Here is a 22,199-nt window from a genome sequence, read left to right as displayed (position 1 = left end):
GGGATGTGGTCCAGCTTTAAGCTTGATGCATGCGGCAGATCTGGCCCAGAGCAGTTTTCCTAAGCCCAGCAAGGGACTTGACACACAAGTATTAAATTGAGTCCTTAAATTATAGGGTTGATCTGGTAACTTTTGCCTGTGTTGCGGGGTGAGGGAGAATGGAGGTGGTTGGTGGTGACAGGTCAACTCAGGTTGCTTCTGTTCTGAATCAAAACCTTGGTTCAGTCTTAGATTTGGCTTTTCTAATAAGGTATGTTTTCTTTCCTTCCCCCTAACAGTATGTGCAAGTGTCTCCTCCCTCCACTTGGATAGTCAATTGAAGTGTTCTGTACTCCTTGCAGCACACCTGTCCATTCGATTTCCAGCTCAGAATGCCGGTATCCTTATAGGACTCAGAATCCAGAATAGGTCAAACCTGCACTGTCCACCCAGCATGATTTCAACTCCTTACTAAGGAACAAAGTTTTCAAAACGTATAATAGGAAGGCTGAACTGAGGGTATATTTAGATCAAGCAGTAGGCCTTGATTGTGTAACTTCAGTCACCTACAACACACTTGGGGCCTTCAATCCTCAGCCCACCTCGTCCAAACCGTCCAAACCGGGGCCGGCCCACCAGTGCCCCTGCCGTGACTTAGATCCCAGAACAGCTCGGGCGTCTCTGTAGAGCTAAAGTGTCCTCAGTCACGTCCACGTGGGTGACCTGACGCAATCCAGATACTGGAATTGTGGGGGGGAGGGGAGAAGATAACGGGGTGGGGGGGGGAGGCCGGGGGAAAGTGTGTGTGTGTGTGTGTGTGTGTGTGTGTGTGTGTGTGTGTTTTTACCATCTCCGCCCCCCACCCTCTTTTTTTTTTTTTTTTTTTTTTGTACTGACGGGGAGGGTTGGCTGGGGACGGATCTAGCGCCTCAGTGCTATACCTTTTCAGTCGCCCCCAGCTGTCCACGTTATTGGCCACCGCTCGTCTCCTCCTGGAGCGGGTGTAGACACAGGCCGGGCCGTCTGAAGGCGGAAGACGCGCGTAGGAAGCGGAGGTGGGTGTCCCCAACCCCCGACCCGGCCCGAGGCGGCCGGGCGCGGCGGGAGGATGTCGGCGCGCGGAGGGCCTGCGTCACCCCCCCCCCAGCCACGCCCGCGCCCCCCGCCCGGGGGGACCCCCGCGCCTGGGGGAAGCCCCGCGCCGGCCGCCCGATGCCCGCCCCAGTTCCTCCGCCTCCCCGAGGCCCGGGGCTGCCTCCTCAGGCCGCGCCAGGGCCGCCCGCACTGCGCATGAGCGGGAGCCCGGCGAGCCCGTGAGAGAAGCCGCCGCCGCCGCCGCCGTCCATTCGCTGCGGAGCCGGAGGAGGAGGGGAGAGGCCTGGAGGACACCAACATGGTGAGGCACTGCGGCCGCCCGGCCGCCCGCCCCGCCGGTTGGGGGCCGGCGCAGCCGCGCACCCCCGCCCCGGCCGCCCTCCGCCCCGCGGCGACCCCGCCGGCCCGAGCCGCGGCCCGCGGCCTCCGTCCCGCTCCCCGCCGGGGCGCTGCTCCCCGCCTCTCCCTTCCTCCTTCGCCCCTTCCCGCCCGGCGCCGCCACTACGCGAGAGCCGAGGAGGCGGAGCGGAGCCGGGCCTAGTCGGGAGCCCGGGGGAGTTTGGGGCGCGGGGAGCGGCCCTCGGGGCCCCTCGCTCGGGCCCGGCGCGGGTGGGGGAGGCGTTGGGGCGGGGGGGAGGGGAGGGGGCAACGGCCTTGCCCCGGCTCGGCCCCCTCGCCGGCTCCATTGTGTCTGGCCGGGGACCGGGGTCCGGGGTTCCGGGTGAGGAGCCTCCCCCCGCCCCGGAGCCGGGGCTTCCCCCTCCGCCCGGCCTGGGAGGAGGAGAGACTTTCCTGGCTCCCCTCTTGCTCCCCTGCTCCCGGCTCCAGCGCCCCCCAAGTCTTCCGGCAGTTTTGCTTGGGGCAGGGTATCACCCCTTTTCCTTTGGCCATCACCTCCCTTTGCGTCCCGTGCTTTTGGAAGAGGAGAGTTTCCCTGGCCGCTTGCTGGAGGTTATATTTACCTCTGCCGCGAACATGGGGGACCGCGGAGCCGGGGGGACCTGCGGGTGGAGGAGTGCGGAAGTGCAACCTGTGCTCAGCTCAGAAAATTTGGGGAAACAGTTTGCTACCTTTTGAGCACATATTTTCTTTGCTTGGGGTGGGAGGAGTGATTGCTGGAGTATGCTAGTTAGAGGCCATTGGTGACTAAAAAAAAAAACAAAAAACAAGAGTTTGTCAAGTTTATTCCTCTTCCCTTTTTTTCGTTTGGGAAGAAAACTGTCCTCGAGCGAGCTGGAAGACGTGGTCGTCAAGTTATGTGTTTACATTTGGGTAATAATGTACCTGCCTCTGTTGAACTCTTGGTTTTTTTAGAAGCGATATCTGACATTATAATCTGAGCATGAATCGAATTCCATGCAGGTTACTGTATGAATAGACAGTAAAAATGAGATTGTCCTTCTTTTTGCTCATGGGAAACATAAAGGCCGCTTTGAGGAGGGCGTCTCTGTGGGGCTGTGTGAAGGGAATGCCCCAGTGTCTTTGTTTTTAGTGGAACTTATTTCTGCTGAATGACGCTTATCTAATGCCGGCCTCCTGCTTGGCAATATTTTTGGTGTCAGGTATGACTATGTAGTTTAGACTACCATATAGTGAAGATTTATGTTCTGTGGTAATTTCCATAAAATGTAACCATTTGTTTTTTGTAAGAAAACTTTACCGTCAAGTACAGGTTCATGTTTGAATTGATATTGCAGTGTTGGAAGATCCTCCACTTTCCAAACAATGCCTGATTTTTTTGACTTACAGACATTACTTCTAAAGTTCCCAGACTCGGCGAATGTGATGATAGTAAACTTGAAGTAATGAAATATAATTGCTGGATAATCTCTGCGAGAGCATTGAAATGTGTTCTGCTTATAATAGTCTCCAGATTAGCAGCATCATCTGGAACCCAGACCTTAAATAATGCTTATCACCTGTTCAGGAACTCAGACTTCCTGTGGTTCATAGGAGAATGCAGCTTGGATTGCAACTTTCAAGCTTCTGTCCTTTCGTTAATATTAAAATAGCTAGTTTGGGAACTTTGCTGTTACTCTTGTGATTATTCAGTAGGTGACACAGAACTCAGATCATGTCACTAGAACTGTCTTGGTATGCTCTTGTTTAGAAAGGAAATCAAAGTGGGCCCTTATAGAAGTTAGGCTATGTGAATTTTTTACAGTTAAATTTTTTTATTATAAATTTATCTTATAATTGTTTCTTGATAGAATTTTTTTAGATTAAAGGTGCATATAATATTTATTTGACTATATCATATGAACATACCCTTATGTTCTGCATTGCCCCAATTAACAAACTCCTGGAGTACAAGAGCGCTTAGAGAGGATACAATTTTTGGACTAACGGTAGTTTTTTGGTGTGTATAATGCAGCCCATTTCTAGAGCACATAGCAATTCTTAGGTGAACTTAAATCATGGAATAGCTAAAGTATTTTGTATAAGGGTAAAGAATTGCTCAGTTAGCCTACTTCACACACACACACACACACACACACACACACAACACACATACAAAGATCAAAAGTAACTCCCAAACTGGGCATTATTGTTACTCCTGAAATATGTTTTAAAGTTGCTTGAGATTTCTGATTGGTTTTCTTATTTGCAAGATGAAGATTGGATTTGATGATTTCTAAAGTTCCATTCAATTAAGATTTTTTTTTGATTATGAGTTTTATTAGATGTATGAGGAGTGTATAATCTACTACATTTCTAAATGGTGTAATCTACTGCATTTTTATAGACTCAGCCTCATAATACTCCTCTTCCCTTTTACACAAGAAGAAATTGAGAGTCAAAGAGGTTTTGAGTTTCAAGTTTATAAAATTATTAGTTGCAGAACTGAAGCTATTTTCTCTTGGTTTCTGTTTCTCCCAGTGTTTGTGAATCTTTTAACTCACATGAAATAAAGAGAAATGATTGAAAATTGAATTTGAAATTATATCATTCAGGTGAAAACCTAAGTGTTATTAAAGCATATATTAAATAACAAAATTCAAATTAATGTATGGCTAATTTGTATCAAATTAATGTTAATTCCCACATTTTTAGGAACTTTTAAAATCGTATGGACTTTGAATTTAAGATTGTGTTTTCAACAAATACAGGAGTTTCAAATGAATGCATACCTCTTCACGGTTGTCTCATGAGAACTTATTTACATTCTTTCCCATATCCACAGAAATTAAAGGAGGGTCATAATTCATTTAATTATTAAAAGCTACTACTACTATTCTAGATAGGGTGTGTGTGTGTGTGCGCCCCGGTCCTGCTCGAGGGCTCCTGCATTCAGTGAAAAGATAAAAATTCCCCACTCTGGTGAAGGTTACATTTTAATAGGAGAGACAAATAGTAAACATAGTATATATGTTTCTTTCTGGGAAGTCCTGTGGGAGAAAAGCAATGTTAGGAGGGAAATTCTGAGTGCTGGGGCGTAGTGGAAGTGGGGTTGCAAAATGGTGTCTGTACCACATATGAGATGGATTTTGACAGACTAGGAGATGAAGGTTAGGCTTACAGAAATATGGTGGGAAGAGAGAGTTTGGGGAGAGAGACCTGTGTAGAGGACTGGAGGAGTGGCAGTGAAGGTGGGAGGGTGGGGAGGGTTGAGATGGGGAATAGGAGGACGGATGTTGGGCATTAGAACAGGCAGGTCTTGATGGTAAGGATGTAGGGATGGATTTGGGTGGGCATAGCTAGGATCCTCGGTTTTTACACTAAGAGAAATGGGAAGTTTTGGAGAGATCTGAGTAGTTTAACAGACCTTGTTTTTTCTGTCACATGTTTTCTGTAATACAATATTATAGAAAATTATTTTTAAAGGTATTTTTAAAGACAACCGTGTGTCTATGGTTTTCTTTATTGTGAGCTTCTTTATACAGGCTTTTGGGCTTTTGAATTCTGTTTAAGATAACTGTTCATAATTCTGTAAAAACTAGTCGACATCAAGTTGTTAGCTGTGCTAATAAAAACAACACAAGAAAACCCCTTTCAAAGATTGCTTGTGAATATGTTGTAGAAATTAGTGGCTACATTCAGAAAATTGGGCCTCCAAGAAAGAGGGCATAGGCCATGCTGTCTGCTAGTTAGACAACTCACAATGGTTACTTATCTCCACACCACTTTGTTAGACAAGTATTGCTACCTTTTTTGAACATTTCTAGAAATGAAGGTTTAGCAGTTCTAAATGATTTGACCAAGGTAAAGAGTTACTGGGTGGCATAACAGGGATTAGAAAAGACTGGTGTCCTGACTTTATTTACTCCTCCCCCACTCAGTTTTAAACCCAGCCAGCACCCTTTGAGTGAAAGTGTAGACTTTATTTATTTCACTCTGGTTTATTTCTTATCACATTGGACCACATTGAATAGTGACCTAGTCGTTTACTATCAAATTGAATGATCTGATGTAAACATATAAGTTATTAAAATTTTTTTTTGTACTTATGGTAAAAAAAGGTTGAAAGTAAAATCCATGTGATTTTTTTTTTTTTTTTGTTTTTAAGTTTTAAGAACTGAGCTTTTTTTTGACTTTTTTGATTATGGCCTTGTAGGTTTGGCCAAGCATAATGAAAATCTGTGAGAAAACCCCTTTTTAAATTTCAGCGTGTAGTGGTCAAGTTGTGATAGTATTAACTATGACATTTGATGAAGAGACTTAGTTCCAAATAGGATTCAGTTGCTTTGTGGACACAAATAAACTCTTGAATAGCCTGCTATCTAGTTTACCTAGTCACTTTAGGTGTATAACCCTGTCCCCATCCTTCCAAGAAAAAGCAAAAACAGAAGGAAGAAATGCCGCTGAAGTGTATGTCATCACTTTGTTGGGTCCACTTTATATAGTTAGTACCTGATCAGTAAGTGTTAATCAGCGTGTCTGCATGATAACATTTTGAGAGATTCACTGTTGAACAGTTCTTTTCTAAAGAATTATGTTGCATTACCCTTTTGAATCCCTAAACACTGAACATAGTGTTCAGCAACAGAGATAAGTTGCTGAAGTACATGGCCCATTCCTTTGTTATAGTAAGATAGTTTCCTTTCAGTAATCGTTTAGAATGCTTAATTTATTTTTCATAGGATTATAATATTTCTGTATTTAGGATTTGAATAGATACCAAATCTTAAAATTAGGATATTTCATTTTTCAAGGATCATTTTCTTTATTAAATATTGCATGACTGTTGAATGCTAGTCATTACAAGTTATTATAACTATGGAACTTTAAAAAATCTCATTTTATTTGGTTTTTATTTTCTTCTTGCCTAAGTATCTTTTAGTTAATTCAAGATTTTTAAGGAAAAGGTGTTCGTAGAGAGGAGGAGCAAATTTAAATTTATTACCATGACTGCTTGTTAGAAATTCAAGTAATAGTTGAATCAATTGAAATATGATGTCTAACACCAGTGTTTTAAGGACCATGTTACCATATTGTTACAAATATCAGAAATTAGCAACAATAACTGTTTTTAATAGTCAAAACAATCTTCTCTAAGCCAAAATCAAACATTTCATTTACAATGGTAGCCATCTTTTGAATAATAATTCTGAGAGTGGGAAAGAGAAAATTCTTTGCATTTCCATTGATGGGATACTTGTAAAACCTGTGAGGAAAATCCTTATAAAAAATATGAAGCCAGTTTGAATGTTACAAGTATATTTTATAAATTTTTTTCATATATAAAAAACATCATTGTGCAAAATAACCATATGGCATAATGTATTCTTCCACATCTGAGTTAGTATAGCACCTCTTAACAATGAGTTTATTTTAACTGTCATTTCAAGTGTAAGAAGTTTACAGATGAGTAATAGGACACACAAGTCCAGCCAAAAGTAATTATTCTAAACTGCAGATTTTAAGAATACTGAGTTTTGTTTTGCTTAGTATTTGAAATTGCATACATTCGGGGCCTCCCCGGTGGCGCAGCGGTTGAGCGCTGGGTTGAGCGCTGGGTTACGAAGCTGCCCGCGGCCTCTGCGGCGCAGGTTCGATCCCCGGCTGCTCCCCGGCCACCTGAGGAGGGTCCCACATGGCGCGCAGACCTCTCCTGCCGCCCGCTGCTCCCCTCAGCAGTGTACTTCGGTCCTTCTGCCTGCCCTGCTCCCCTCTCTGGCTCTGGTGAATTCTCTCACCCTCCCGCGCTTCTGACTGTACCCAGTGCATGTGTAAACAGAACAAACAAACAAAACAAATAAATAAAGAAATAAACATGCCTCTATAAAAAAAAAAAAAAAAAAAAAAAAAAAAGAAATTGCATACATTCATATTTTCTGCCTTTTACCTGTACATGTGCTTATATTTTTTCTGAATTTCAAGGCCTTCTCAGGTAGAAAAGAAAAAACTGACTTTACTGCCCTCTAATTTTCTGCCTTTATATTTAAAGCTATAGACGGTAGCCATATTTTAATAATAAACTATGGCAGGACTGTAAACACATTTTCCTTCCTGCTGAACTATTTGTCTTAATAACCTCTCTCTCTCTCCTCTTCTCTTTTCCCTTCCAAAAAAGGGAAGTTTCATTCCTAAATGAGCCTTTTAGTTAGATTGTGAGGTAAAGTTAGATATGGGCAGTTTTTAGGCAGAATTCAGATTGTTTACGTTTGAAAAGGAAATGTTCAATTACTTAACTTTTCCATAAAAAATAAGTGAAGAAATATTGCTTATACTTTCCAATGTACACATAATTAGTCAGGGATTCACTTCTGCCCTTTTTGTTTTTTCCTTTCACTTGACAATGTAGAATAAGTGGAAAGATTGCAAACCTTGAAGGCCAGGCACCAGGGTTTCTTTCCTGGCTCTGCTGTTTTTAAGTCACTCTTTAGACGGAAAGTGATGAAAAGGAATCAATAATAACCATTTTTTAGTTTTGTTAATGATTAAATACCTAGCACAGTACTGGCACACAGTAGGAGCTTAAATATTAGCTGCTAGTTTTCTGATTATAGTGAGTATTATTTTTTCTTTACTATTTGTATAAAATTAATTTTTGTCCTGGAGTTTTCTTTTTCCCTCAAGGACTTATATGGGAGTCCTTGCTATGTGCTAGTTACAGTTTTAAGAGTTTAACCTGCATTAATTCATACAGCAGATGAAGAAATTGAAACACACAGAGATTAAGTCATTTTCCTAAAGTCACACAGCTGTTAGAAGGCACAGGTGGTATTAAAATTCTGCACTCTTTTATAATCTTATACATACTACCTCTTTCTCTGTGCAGGTAGGAGGGAAGAGGATTTTTACTCCTACCTAGATTCTTAATCTGCCTTTCCTGCAGTACTTTGCCCTAGGTGAAAGTCTTCTCAAGGAGTAGGTAGTCTTGCTGATTGGATTTTTCATGCATGTTTGATTTCAGAGCTATAATCTATGGAAAGGCCTTTTATAAATGAATGTTTTAGGATATTGGTAACATTTAACTATTTGCTGAATACTCTGTAGCATATGTGGCAAGTATGATTTTTCTGAACTAAAAATTTTCTGCTCTTCTACTTTCAGATGAAGTTTAACTGTTAATCATATGGTAAGCACATGAAATTCAACACATGAGTTTTTAGCGAGAATTATGGGTCATCATTACAGTGTTTTGATTTTTTAAAACATTGCCTTTTGTGATCTTAGATTAATAAACACATGGGATAACTAGAATTGAGTTATACAATTCCTTTAAAATATAAAGACCTTGGTATCTGTTTCACAGTTTAGACTAAATTTTGAAACTTAAGGGTGAGAAGATGAACATTTAGAATAATAGAAATAATAAAATTGATCTTTTTTGCTTTTAAAAAGAAGCCCTTACCATTACAATTATTTTTATTTTGAAATTATTGGGACTTAGTTAAGTAGAAAGTCATTTTCCACAATCATTGTTTTCTTGAGGTGAATACTTAAAAGAGGAAATGATTGGCTTTTTTTTTTTTAACCATAGAACCTTTCTGAGTCCCCATTAACAAAAGAGTTGGAGGTTCAGTAGTAAAACATACTTGACAGTATGACTCTTGGTTATATCCCGAGACTTTCTCTGATTTTTTTTTTTTTTTTCAGAGAAGCTATTATTTTAAATGTGATTCTTAAATTTCTTGAGTGAAAAAAAGGTCGACATGTGCTAGATTTAAGTAACTGGTTGTTTTATTTTGGAAGGATGAGCAAGTAAGTGCTTCTTACTGTCCAGTTTATGGTAGTATTTCTAATTTTGGTGCTCTTTGATATAATTGTAATTAGCTTTTTAGTATAAGAGGATTTCTCTTCCTTTCCCTTCCCTTTCTGTTTCTTTCCTCTTCTGCTTCCCTTGCCCTCACTCTTCTCATTCCTCCTTTCCTCCCCCTTTTTTGCTTGTATTACTGTGTTTTGTATTTATACATTTTGAATACTAAAGATTGTGTTGCCTAATCTTATTTAATGACCACTCTAGTTTATTCCTTTTAAATAAGGCTTAAGGTAATATATACTACATTTGTGTGCTGATTCATTATGTTGTCACATGTTTTTGCTCTTAGTGGAAATAGAGAAAATTCATCTGATTTTTCCTCCACCTCATCTTTCCGTCCACTTTCTCATCTCTTATTCTTTTGTTGACTAGATATCTTTTTTTTTAAATATTTTTTTTAAGATTTATTTTTATTCATTTATGCATAGAAGATCTGGGGTGTAGACCAGAAGTGCCGGGAAGGGGAGATGAAAGGATTCACCAGAGACAGAGTAGGATGCAGAACAGGTAGATTAACTGAAATACACTGCTGAGGGGAGTAGCTTGTGAAACTGGAGAGGTCTGTTGCACCATGTGGGTTGGCTTCCTGGACTGGGGTTCCAACTCCTGCTGCATGGCTGGGTAGCTTCATAGTGCTGAGACTTAACCCTTGCGACACCAGGGAGGCCCTAGATACCTTTATTCTTAAGTTGATAGAAATTTAAACTTGGATGACATACTCTTAAAAATCAGAACAGTTTGCATGGTGTCCTCATGTGGCCTAAGAAAAAGGGGTAGGAGTGTTATAACTCTTATATAGGCTTGGGAAAAAAGGAAGGTCCATGTCATCAACTCCAACTTTAGGACAACCTTTGAGACTATAGAATTCATTACATCTCCCCAGAAGACGAACAAATATTGAGATTTACTGTGGTTACAGAAAGGGACAAAAAAAATTGTAAGAGTACATTGTACTAAGAAGAGAGGATATTACTATTCTGGGGCCTTCCTGGTGGCGCAAGGGATTCTTAGACTAAGAAGCTACCTGCAGTCAAGGAAGTTCCTTCCCCAGCCAGGGAGCTGACCCACATGGCACAGCAGATGTTTCCTGCCTCCCCCGCTACTCCCCCTCAGCAGTGTATTTCAGTAGATCTGCGGGTTCTGCTCCCCACTCTGTCTCTGGTGAATTCTCTTAATGCCTCCTGCACCTCTGGCTTATACCCCAGCTCCTGTATGCATAAATAAATAAAATAAATCTTAAAAAAAAAAAAAAAAAAGAAGAGAGGGCATTTACTAGACTTTGCAGGAATAGAATTGCTTATTAATACTTGGCCTAGCAGGAACACATTTCATCAGTTTATGCCAGGTATTACTCATTAGCTTTTATGTCGTTGGAAATGGACATCTCTAGCCCTTTTGTAAAATATGTTGATACTGCCCTATATACAGGAAACGTAACCCATTAAACCAGTTAAAATAGTTTCTATCGACATTATTATATATACTTTTTTTCCAAATAGGAACATGGAGTGAAATGTTTCACTTGTATAATTTTGTTAGTTTGTGTGTGTAAGACATATTTTATCTTTGTTCCCCCAACTTTCTAATATCTTGCTCTCTGACAGGATGTCATTGGAGTAAACAGCTCTCTGGCTTCCTCATCTCAATAAAAGTGATTCAAATTTCAGGGAACGGAGAATTAGATTTAATATTGTATAATAAAGCCCCAAATAATACTGATTATTTTGCTACCTCCTTTTAGGAGAATGGGGGAAAAGTTACGTAAAAAGGGTTTAATTAAAAAGAAATTTCTGCAATGTGGCCTGTAGTTAATTTCCAATCCTTTCTACAACATTATTCACTGATGGTCATTGGTGATCACACTGAGCCTCAAATATTTCCCTTTTCTTCAGAGGGTTAAAAAATATGTTAATATGGTTTTTCTCCAGGGAAAAAGGTATACTAACTTTAAAAATAGGTTTTAGTAAAAAAATTTGAAATTGAAGTGATTTTCGTTTAGTTAAACAGAAATTAAAACATCTCTTCCTTGGGTTTGTTGAAATTGAATAATACATCTTGAAGAAATATTTTTCAAAAGGGAAGAATTACAGATATTTTTGAGATGTGTCATGTAGTGGGAAGTGAGTTATTTGGTGTTCAGAGATGTTAGAGCTATTAATGAAGTACTAGAAGATTAGTGATTTTAGTATTTCAATTTTAATGAAGAACATAGGTTAAGATTTTTATCTATAATCCTAAGCAATATTTTCAGAGGGGGAAGAGTATGGCTGACAGGTCAGACTCCAGGATATAATCATTTTTCATATTGTAAGAGATAGGGTTGGTTTTCACATTTGGTTTTGCTTAACCTTAATTTTACTCTATAATAGGTGAAATATTTATATCATTGGTTGTGTTTTTTCTGAAGCTTTCAAAAAGCTTATATACAAAAAGCAATGTGGTTTATGAAAAGATTATGAAGCTATAGATTCATTAGACTGTTTTTGTCCCATTTGTATTAACAATAACCTGGGTATTTTTAACAAATTTCTTAACCTCCTGGATCTGTTCTTTTATCTCTATAATCAGGGGATTGGGGTTTATAGTTTGTCAGTGTGGGCCAGATGAAAGATGCTGGAGTTCTCAGATATATTGTTTAAATCACTAAGCTGTATCAATGTGCGACCCATTCAAGTGCTTTTTTGCCTTTGTTTGCAGTAGTAGCTTAGGAACAACCCAAGTATATTGCTGGGAGTTGATGTTAGGACCTGGGAGGGAAGAAAAGTGTATGGTGGCTGAAATTGTACAGGAGACTAGCGTGGGTAGAAGAGGAAGGAGAACGTGGTCCTTGATACTAGGAGAGCATAGGGCCTAATGCCCTGCTTCATTTTGCTTAAAGTTCAGGTAGATGTGAAATGAATCTGTGTTAATATAAGGCAAATGAGAAGAGGTAGACTGGGGAGAGCCTCTGCTAGGCTTAAATAAGGGAAAAGGGGGCTTTTCAGGGGAAAAAGGAAAAATTCTATTAAAAGTTACCTTAATTAGAAGGATGCAACATATTCATATTTTTACTGCTTCCAGTTTAAGTGGAAAACATGAGAAAATTATGTGATAGTTATCTTAGTTTATGAACATGACCAGGGGAAATATAAAGTATTCATATTTCTCACATTTTTTTCACATTTTTGGTCTCACATTTGATGAAAACAGCATAAAGACAAGGGGATAGGGTTGAGAGAATTGTATCCTTTGTTGGTATAGTGGGTTTTAGGAGTGCAACAACTACCTGCTAATCTCTTTATTCATAGGGGTCATTTGACTGTTCAAACTTACTAGATAATGTCACTTTCCCCATTACTCCTTAAGTAATTAAGTAATTAAGGTTTTTTTGTTTGCTTTAAGATCGTTTTCTTTTTTTAAGGTAGTGTTGGTTTACATTATTATTTGTATTTTGGATTGATTAAGGTTTTGAGAGTAGCCAAGATGCACTTACTTTTAGGAGAAATGCAGGGTACTTAAACTTCCTTTCTTTCTCCTAGTTTTCATTTCCAAAATAATAGCAAATTTTTTATTAAAAGTTTAAAAAAAAATTGTCTTTGTGATTAAAATAAGTCTTGAGCTAAAGTGTTTTAACATTTTATGAGGGAAGTATGTTAAGAACGACTAGTCAGGCATAGAGAAATAACTTAGTCTTCTATGATTTTACATGGTTTCAGTTTATTTTCTGGTTTCAATAGAACAAGTTGAAATCATCGCAGAAGGATAAAGTTCGTCAGTTTATGATCTTCACACAATCTAGTGAAAAAACAGCAGTAAGTTGTCTGTCCCAAAATGACTGGAAGTTAGATGTTGCAACAGACAATTTTTTCCAAAATCCTGAACTTTATATACGAGAGAGTGTAAAAGGATCACTGGACAGGAAGAAGTTAGAACAACTATACAATAGATACAAAGGTGAGTGTTTGCTTGTGATTTTAAATATTTTGAACCAGGTTTTCAAAGTTACATAATTCTTGTGAGAAATCAGATAATATACACAACATAAATTGGGTGGATGTATCCTACAGTAGAACTTAGAATTACTTTAAGAGATCTGAGAGAGGGCCTCCCCAGTGGCGCAGCGGTTGAGCGCTGGGTTGCGAAGCTGCCCGCAGCCTCTGCAGCGCAGGTTCGATCCCCGGCTGCTCCCCGGCCACTGGTGGAGGGTCCCACATGGTGCGCAGACCTCTCCTGCCGCCCACTGCTCCCCTCAGCAGTGTACTTCAGTCCTTCTGTCTCCTCTGTTCCCTGCTCTGGCTATGGTGAATTCTCTCACCCTCCCGCGCTTCTGACTGTACCCAGTGCTTGTATAAATAAATAAATCTTTTAAAAAAAAAGAGAGATCTGAGAGAAATTATTTTCCTCTTTTTAACAAAATTTCTTAGTTTCTTGATTCCCCTCATGATCCAGTTTGGGAGTAGGGCAGGGTTTTTCCTCTCATTTTCATAAAACTTAATTGAACTCATTTTAAGAAAACTTGCATAACTTAACCTTTAAAGAGTTATAAGTAATATATATTTTATTTTCTTTAATAATAATTTATTTGTGTAGTCTTTTAATTGTGGTAACTTTATTTTTTTTCTTAAAGGTTTATTTATTTATTTATACAAGCACTGGGTACAGTCAGAAGTGTGGGAGGGTGAGAGAATTCGCCAGAGCTGGAGCGGGGAGCAGAACAGGCAGACTGACGAAACACGCTGCTGAGGGGAGGAGCGGGTGGCAGGAGAGGTCTGCTCGCCATGTGGAACCCTTGCCCTGCGGCCGGGGATCAAACTGGTGTTGCAGAGGCTGCGGGCAGCTTTGCAACCCAGCGCTGCGGCTGCGCCACCGGGGAGGCCCAGTAATATATATTGTAAAGACATTTAAAATTTTCATAATTGATGAGTAAAGAAAAAATTAATAGTTTCTGTGTATTTTTCTTTTTATCCTTCTGAGGGAATCCATATTTAATAACCTCATGTGGAGCCTTCCTTTTATGATCATTTTGATATGCATATACAGCGCTGCTGTGAAAATTTTCCAAAAATGGGATTATTTTATTTGTAACTCTTGTCCAGAAGTCAGAGGACATGCACATTGTTTATTCCTAGAGATGTTAGCAAGTCACATTGTATAGCAGTGTATATGTGCTTTCTCCCTTATTTGTCATTACTTTAAATTTTTGCTGTCTGATAAGTAAACATTAGTAGTTGCATTTTCCCTGTTAATTTGAGCAACAGGTGTTTATATTGTTGAGATTAGAGTTGAATTTCAGAGTTTAAGGTTTTTCAGTAAAAATCCTATATCCCTATGTAGGAATGTCTTACGTCATGAAGGCGTGTAAGTGTGGGATTTTTTTCCACATAATTAAATATGACTTTTAAAAATCAAGTGTCCATCTGTTCATATCCTTCTGGTCATCTTAAGAATACTACTTGGGGGGGGGTGGCATTAAGAATTAGGGAAAATATCTGTTAGAGCATAAAGCATTACTTTTTCTCACTTTTAGGAATTAGTAAAATGAAGTATGGCACTAATTTAATATTGCATTATTTTTAAAGATCCTCAAGATGAAAATAAAATTGGAATAGATGGTATACAGCAATTCTGTGATGACTTGGCACTCGATCCAGCCAGCATTAGTGTGTTAATCATTGCATGGAAGTTCAGAGCAGCAACACAGTGTGAGTTCTCCAAACAGGAGTTCATGGATGGCATGACAGAATTAGGGTGAGTATATAATTGTTATAGGAAATTAGGTACATACATTACTATGAGTATTATTCTGGAACTTAATTATGTTTTGACTTTTTAAATTTAAAATTTAAAATTTTACTGGCCCACAAACATTAATATAAGTAGAAATGGGCTAGTAAGCTAGGTTCTTACCATGGTTATGCAGTTTTCTGAGTTTGTCAAGTTATCTGTATTTAATACAACCTGTTCCATTTGCATTATACTTTTATCATTTGTTTCTAAGGGAGGTTCACTAGTATTAAAATAGATTTCTATGCTTTAATAATTAATATGGATTAGTGTAATGAACAAGTATTAATATCCTATTGTGAGTCTTTGAACCCTAATTTATAAACAAACTCCTAGAATTTAAAATTTTGAAAGTTACTGAACACTTTTTGTTCTACTTATACTTTGATAGCTGTTAGCTAAATGTCTTGAGATAAGTAGATTGAAAAGTCATTTATGTTTACCTCTACTTAAATGAGGCTGCAAAAGTATTCAGTCTGTGGATAGATAACAGGCTGCCCATTTGTTTTTAGTGGGTAACTGTTGAATAGTAATAGCTAATATTTATTGAACATTTATTTTATTTCAGGAACTGTGCTAATTAATAAGTAAGTACTTCATCTACCTCTTTACAACTTTGTGAGAGAAGTAGTGTTTAGATCCCCATTTTAGAGATTAGCAAGCTGAGGTATAGAAGAATGATAGAATTGGGTAGTATTACAACTGGGATTTGAACCCAGAGTGTCTGATCCTTGATTTTGAGGGACACTGTACATTAGTCAGGGTCCAGACTTTTGTTATTGTATAACAAAACTTGAAGGTATAACAGGTGGCAGTTCCAAGAAGCTTACACTACCCCTGGGACTGAGGGACGTGAACAAGGAAGGAACTTAGAAACTTAGTAGATCCCCAAAAGGCTGACATTCAGGGCCCAAAGGAGAGGTTAGGACTGCTGCAGGAACATGATGCCTGCCTTGCCTGCTGTTCTGGTGGAGGAGAGACTGGCTAGAGGCCTCTTGTGGAGCCTTGCACATTGCCACCTGTTGGTGAATGCTGCTGGGACCTCCCAGCACATTGAACCATTACCCTCTACAGTAAAATAAACTCAGATAAGAAAAGTTCTTATTCCCTTTTACAGCCTTTTATCGCCCTCTGTTGGTAGAACCTATCAGTAAACCAGCTGGCCAGAAAAGAAGTTTCACAATTTGTACTCCACTAGAGAGTCACAAAGTAGGGCAAAGAAGGACGGGTGTAAAACTGACAAGCAATAAATTAATAAATGGCCTTCATACTATGTTATACAACCAAAGTTAGCCCTATCCTGAACTTGCTAGCGCAGTTTCAGTAGAACTGTGCCTTTTAATTTGAAACTGAATTCATGTAAAATGTAATGAACGTCTAGATCAAAATTTTAATTTACAGACTATTGATCTGTAAGGGTTTATAAAAAAAATTGAAGGAAAATAACAGTTAAAAATGATATGGGAAAAAGTGGAATAATTGGTTTATGGAAGCTTTAAGAAATAGAATATTTCTCTCTTAAGGTATATTATTATGGAAAGCAGGACTTGGTATTTAACACTCTTTCAGTTCTTTGGAAGTTGAATGCACATCAGATACAGAAAAGGCTTAATACTGATTTGAGATCGGTTCAGTTGGAGATGGTAGGGAATCCAGGCGATGTATTTGTTACTATATTTTATATAAAAGAAGTTCAGATTTTCAAGAGGAATGCTCCCTCATCCAAGTAAAAGACTGCTTTCATTTATTTTGGTGGAAGTTGACATGTGATTTGTTACCATGTAAGAAGTATCTGCTGCTTAAACTAGTGATTGTTACGCTGATTACTATACATTCTCCTCTAATACTGCAATTGACTTCTATAATTCCAGTGTATTGATAGTCCAGTGGATTATATAGTTAAAAATAATAGCCCATTTCTCTTAAAAATAGTAATTATTTCTAATATTGATCACTCTAGACCTTCTATTCCTCCAGCTAATCCCATTTTGTTTCTGTAATATAAAAAGATGAAAATTCAACTAATTTTTAAAAAAGAAGTTCTATGAAATAAATATAAGCTATCATAGGAATAAGTTAAGTCCTTAATTTATAGTGAAAAGGTTTATCTTTTATAAACTTAATTTTACAATGTAGATGTGACAGCATAGAAAAACTAAAGGCCCAGATACCCAAGATGGAACAAGAATTGAAAGAACCAGGACGATTTAAGGATTTTTACCAGTTTACTTTTAATTTTGCAAAGAATCCAGGACAAAAAGGATTAGGTAAGAATTTTTAAAAATTATATTTGGTGTTTCAAATATATTCAAATACATTGACAGTGTCATTTTTGTTTGGTAATGGAAAATTATGTTCTGAGCCTAAAGTCATCATGAAAATACCAATTACTGAAAAACAATGAGAGGCAATGAACTTGTAGTTACTGAGAAAATAACATGCATATTCAGTAATAAGGTACCTGAATACCATATGTGAACCACTGATTATTTTTCATTTTTGGGAGTGCAATATAGAAAGTAACTAGTTAAAATTCCATTGATACGTATGTACACTTATTTATTTAGCCAGATAAATCTGTTTTTTGCTTATTGGAAGCTATAAAGAAAGACTAAAGAAGAATGACTATTATAATCTTATTCAGAAATAACCACTGTTAACAGTATAAATCCATTAACTAATGCTGCATTTAATATCCATGCATTAACTTTGGGGAGCTAGGAAATATGGAAGTAAAAGCTACAGTGTAATTCACAGTTCACTCAGAAAGATGGACAGCAAATAATATAAGTGAACTTGTATGTGGAGGGTTTTAGATAAAAGAAGAAATGAGTAAAAACAGTAATGTTGGAAAATGTTTCTTGGCAAGATGGGATGTGAACTAAAAGATTTGATGTTTGACTGTATAAGAGAAAGTAAAAGGTGTCCAATGAGAGGATAGTCATGAATGAAAGTTCCAGATTTTAGAAATAAGTTTGGCTTCTTTGTGGGAGAAAATTTTGATTTGATTTACTGCAGATGCTTGTTTGGAGATTAAATTGGTAAGACACAAGAAAGCTTAATAATCACAGTCTTCTTGGTTTAACAATACAGGAAAGCTTAAATTGGAATTTGTGGCTAATGGGGATGTCATGAGGAATTTGATGAAGGCAGTAACTTCCAGTTAATGTGAACTTTCAGGTGCCTGTCAATGTGCTAAGTACTTACATACACTGCCTCATTTAGTGTTTAACAACTTGGAGTTTTTCATGCAGTAATTCACCTCCAGCCATGTGTCAGATACATAGTAATATAGTACTGGCCATTTTATATCCTTATTTTGCAGGTGAGGCAACCAAGGCACAGAAAAGTTAAAAAAATTACCCAATGATAAAAGGACCTCCTATACTAATCCTTTGTATTTCAGATTGGAGGGGAAAAAAGCATTGAGAAAAGGATTATATGAATAGGGATTAAGTAGAGGAAGTGATTGAAAGCTGGAGAGGAAGGACTGAATGTACATTTGTATTGGAAAATTGGCCTAAAGAGTGACTAAACATGACTGAATTTACAAAGCATGTGTAAGGCAGAATTCTAAATAATGAATCTCTTTTTCAATTTAGATTCTTCAAGTTAGATTAGATTTTATTCTTACAGTGAAATTCCTTATTTTGTAGGCCAAATTAAACTGGGCTCATTGCTGTATGTTCTCTATCTATGGCCATCATCTAATTGGGCTATTTTTTTCTAGTTTCCTCTTCCCACAAATAAAAAGTGATTAAAGTCTTTGAATTTACATGTATGTACTAAAATGATTACTTTTGTTGTGTTTGTTTAGAAATGTAGCACAATATTTTCATAAGATTACACAAAAATGTTGTGATCATCAAATGTGGTTTTAAAGGTACCGAACCTGCTTTTTAGTTATATGTGTACCCCTTACTGGAGCACAAAGTGAACAACATTTTTGGGTAAATATGTAGCTTTGATGTTGAATATAAGTTTTTCAATATGTGGTGAAGATAATGCAAAATTAAATTTTTGTTGACATTTGATGTATTAACATGGTAAATTGGAATTTTAGATTACAGAAAAAGCAGAAAAAGATAATGCAGAAGAATTAGTTTAAAAACTGTTTGTTCTATTATCTCGTTAATACTGGACTTAGGAAAAATGTAATATTGCTTAATGGATGTAGTTTGTTTTGTAAGATGAAGAGTTCTGGAAATTGGTTGCACAACAGTGTGAGTGTACCTAACTACTGAACTGTACACTTAAAAAGAATTAAGATGGTAAATTCTGTGTATTTAACCATAATTTAGTAAGTTAAAAAAGCATAGGATATACCACATGTAGCTTAAAATGTGGACTTTAGTTGGTAGTAATTTATCTATATTGGCTTATCAGTTTTAATAAATACATCACACTAAAAGCACAATTGTAAAAATAGTGCAAATTGTGGGTAGGAGGAAGGTACATAGAAACTTCCTGTACTTTTCTGCTCAATTTTTCTATAAACCTAAAGCTAAAGTCTTAATTGAAAGAAAGAAAAATGTAGTAAGAGGTAAATCATGGTTTTTCTTTTTGTTTTGCATTGGTGTTGGGTACCAGAAAATATAATGGCTTGATTAGTTGAAAGTTAAAAAGAAAACAGTTTTCTTGTTGACCCTCCTAAGGATTCACAGGGCTCTTAAATTACAATATTTGGCAGAAAGGAGTTAGAACCTCATAGGGGAAGGGGATAAGACTCAAATTGGGAAAGAGTGACAGTGACAGCACTGTGGTTTATTTATAAATAGTTGTTCTAGTTATAATGAGACCTAGTGTTTCCCACATTTCCTCATTCTTTATAACCTTAATTTCTTGTGAGATCTGGATGGAGTGCTTCCTTTATCATCATCTATTTCAATCTCCTCCTGTTTCTGATAGTTTCCTGAATATTAAATTTGAGAGGGATTTCATAAATTCTCTGTTAAATATAGCCAATCCAGAGTAGCATTTATACCTGATGCTTATGTAGCTTCTGCTTTCGAACATCTAGGGACTGGACACAAGTTGTTTTAGGAAGTGTTCTATTGTAATTACAGAATACTCTTACTTATTAGCCTATTTCAATCACAGAATAGCTTACTTGTTCTTGAATTTCTTCCTCAGTAAGCTAACATCTTTGTCTTTATAACTGATACTGTTGCTCTTTGTCTTCTGTCTAGCACATAGGAAATCTAACCATTTAAAATTACTGTCACTTTATTTCTTCCTTATTTCCCAGTCAGCATTTCAGTTATTTTAATGATTCTTTATTAGAAGAGACCTTTGTTACTCTTCTTACTATCTCCCCAGACACATTAGCAGTTTTTCAATTACTGTCAAAATAGAGCTCTTACAGCTGAACATAATACTCCAGAAGGAGACTGTTTAAAGTAGAACACCATGGGTCTGTTTATTCTGTTAATTTGGTCAAATTAATTTGTTCTCTAGCAACCCTGAATTTTTATTAGATTGACATCTGTAGGTTATTATCATGTGACCTGTGATTCAGTTAGAAACTCATACCTGTGTATTCAGTTTAAAAGATTTTACCATTCGGGCCTCCCCTGGTGGTGCAGCGGTTGAGCCCTGGGCTGCGAAGCTGCCCACAGCCTCTGCAGCGCCGGTTCGATCCCTGGCCGCTAGCGAGGGTCCCACATGGCGCGACAGACCTCTCCTGCTGCGCCCACTGCTCCCCTCAGTAGTGTATTTCGTCAGTCTGCCTGTTCCCCACTCTGGCTCTGGTGAATTCTCTCACCCTCCTGCACTTCTGACTGTACCCAGTGCTTGTATACATAAATAAATAAATCCTTAAAAAAATTAAAAAAAAAGATTTTACCATTATTTAAATGTTAAATGTTTATTTAACATTTAAGAAATAATTTTATAGTGGTTTTTTTTTTTTAAATTTATGCATACAAGAAGAGGTGGGATGTAGGTCATAGGTGCAGGGGGGTGAGAGTGATACTGAATTTGCAGGTTTTCAGGCCTGGTCTCCGAGCCAGGAATGGACCCCAGGCTGCAGGGGCAGCTCTGAGTCCCGGCCACTAGACCACCATGGGTTGGCGTCTCACGAAGTTGCAGCAGGAACTTTGCTGACACTCAACAAGCGAGAAGAAGCAGATTTGTTTAGAGAAAGAAAAAGTTTATTGAGGCAAAAAGGAGCAGAAATAAAGTGGGACTCCCAGGCCAGTGGAACCAGGTCAGGGAGGGGTTAGGAAGTGGAAGTGGAGCCCTGTCTCAGGGAATATGCACTTTCTTTCCCTAATTATTCTAAAGCTCCACCAGTCTCTTTGTGATTGGGTAGTTCTCGGTGGTCTCACTCACTGCCTAAAAGTCTCTGTGCCCAGGACTGAGTCTCTGTGTCCCAGCCCTTATCTTTTTTCTTTATCATCTTTATCCAGACATGTCCTGTTGCCCCTAGTCCTTTTTTGGAATTTGTTGCCCTTATCTCTGGAGCCTTCCTTAACTCTCCTGAGGTTTTTCCTGAAGAGCTTTCCACTTGCCCTCTGCCTCAAGAGGATTCACCAGAGACAGAGTGGGAAGAATTGGCAGATTGACTAAAATACACTGCTGAGGGGAGCAGCGGGAGAGGCAGGAGAGGTCTACTGTGCCTAGGATTGAACTTGTGCTGCAGTGGCTGTGGATAGCTTCATAGTGCTGAGACTTAATCCCTTGCACCACCAGGGAGACCCTTTATATGTTTTAAAAGAGTATTTTCATCTATTTAATCCCACTTGATTCTCATAACAACTCTTTGAGCTAAGTGAAAAACATTGTCTCCATTATGAAGATGCAAAAACTTAGTGATCAGAGAGGCTAACTTATTAAGGTTACATAACTTGAGTTGGTAGAACTGGGATTCAACCTCAGATCTCCTGATTCCACATTCTGTATTTTTATTATATTGTGCTAATTGTAATATCTCTAAAAATATCAAGACATTGTGAATAGAATTTTTAATCACCTTTCTGTCCTCCCTAGTGAATTGGCAACATCTTGTTTTCCTGAGGGAGAATGGATCCAGTTTCAGTTCATTTCTGTGTTCATACAGCACACAATTGATCATCTTTTATGAAATCCCACATTGTGCATGTTGATTCATTTCAAAGAATGACATTTGCATTTCAATTTTACTATAAAGGTTTAA

The 22,199-nt window shown here is 38.2% G+C and overlaps 1 protein-coding gene across 9 annotated transcripts in view; it reads left to right on the top strand.

Annotated features, from left to right (window-relative positions):
• Positions 1–22,199, top strand: part of DCUN1D1 (defective in cullin neddylation 1 domain containing 1) — a 35,171-nt gene that overhangs the window by 4,969 nt on the left and 8,003 nt on the right. For 3 of the 9 annotated variants that reach the window (XM_054700402.1, XM_037525170.2, XM_054700403.1), the window contains 4 exons: positions 8,572–8,596; positions 12,997–13,213; positions 14,839–15,007; positions 17,180–17,310. In XM_054700402.1, coding sequence (XP_054556377.1) covers positions 8,594–8,596; positions 12,997–13,213; positions 14,839–15,007; positions 17,180–17,310 — 520 coding nt within the window. In that variant the 5' untranslated portion in view covers positions 8,572–8,593. Of the gene's footprint in view, positions 1–928; positions 1,035–1,286; positions 1,376–1,772; positions 1,796–8,571; positions 8,597–12,996; positions 13,214–14,838; positions 15,008–17,179; positions 17,311–22,199 lie in introns of those variants that run through there. The other 6 variants (XM_037525174.2, XM_037525172.2, XM_037525175.2 and 3 more) reach the window with 4 other exon arrangements.

This window comes from Talpa occidentalis, unplaced genomic scaffold, assembly GCF_014898055.3.
Source record: "Talpa occidentalis isolate TD23 unplaced genomic scaffold, MPIMG_talOcc4v2.1 talOcc4.4, whole genome shotgun sequence".
In the NCBI taxonomy this organism is placed as follows: domain Eukaryota; kingdom Metazoa; phylum Chordata; class Mammalia; order Eulipotyphla; family Talpidae; genus Talpa; species Talpa occidentalis.
This window is presented reverse-complemented; position numbering and strand designations above follow the sequence as displayed.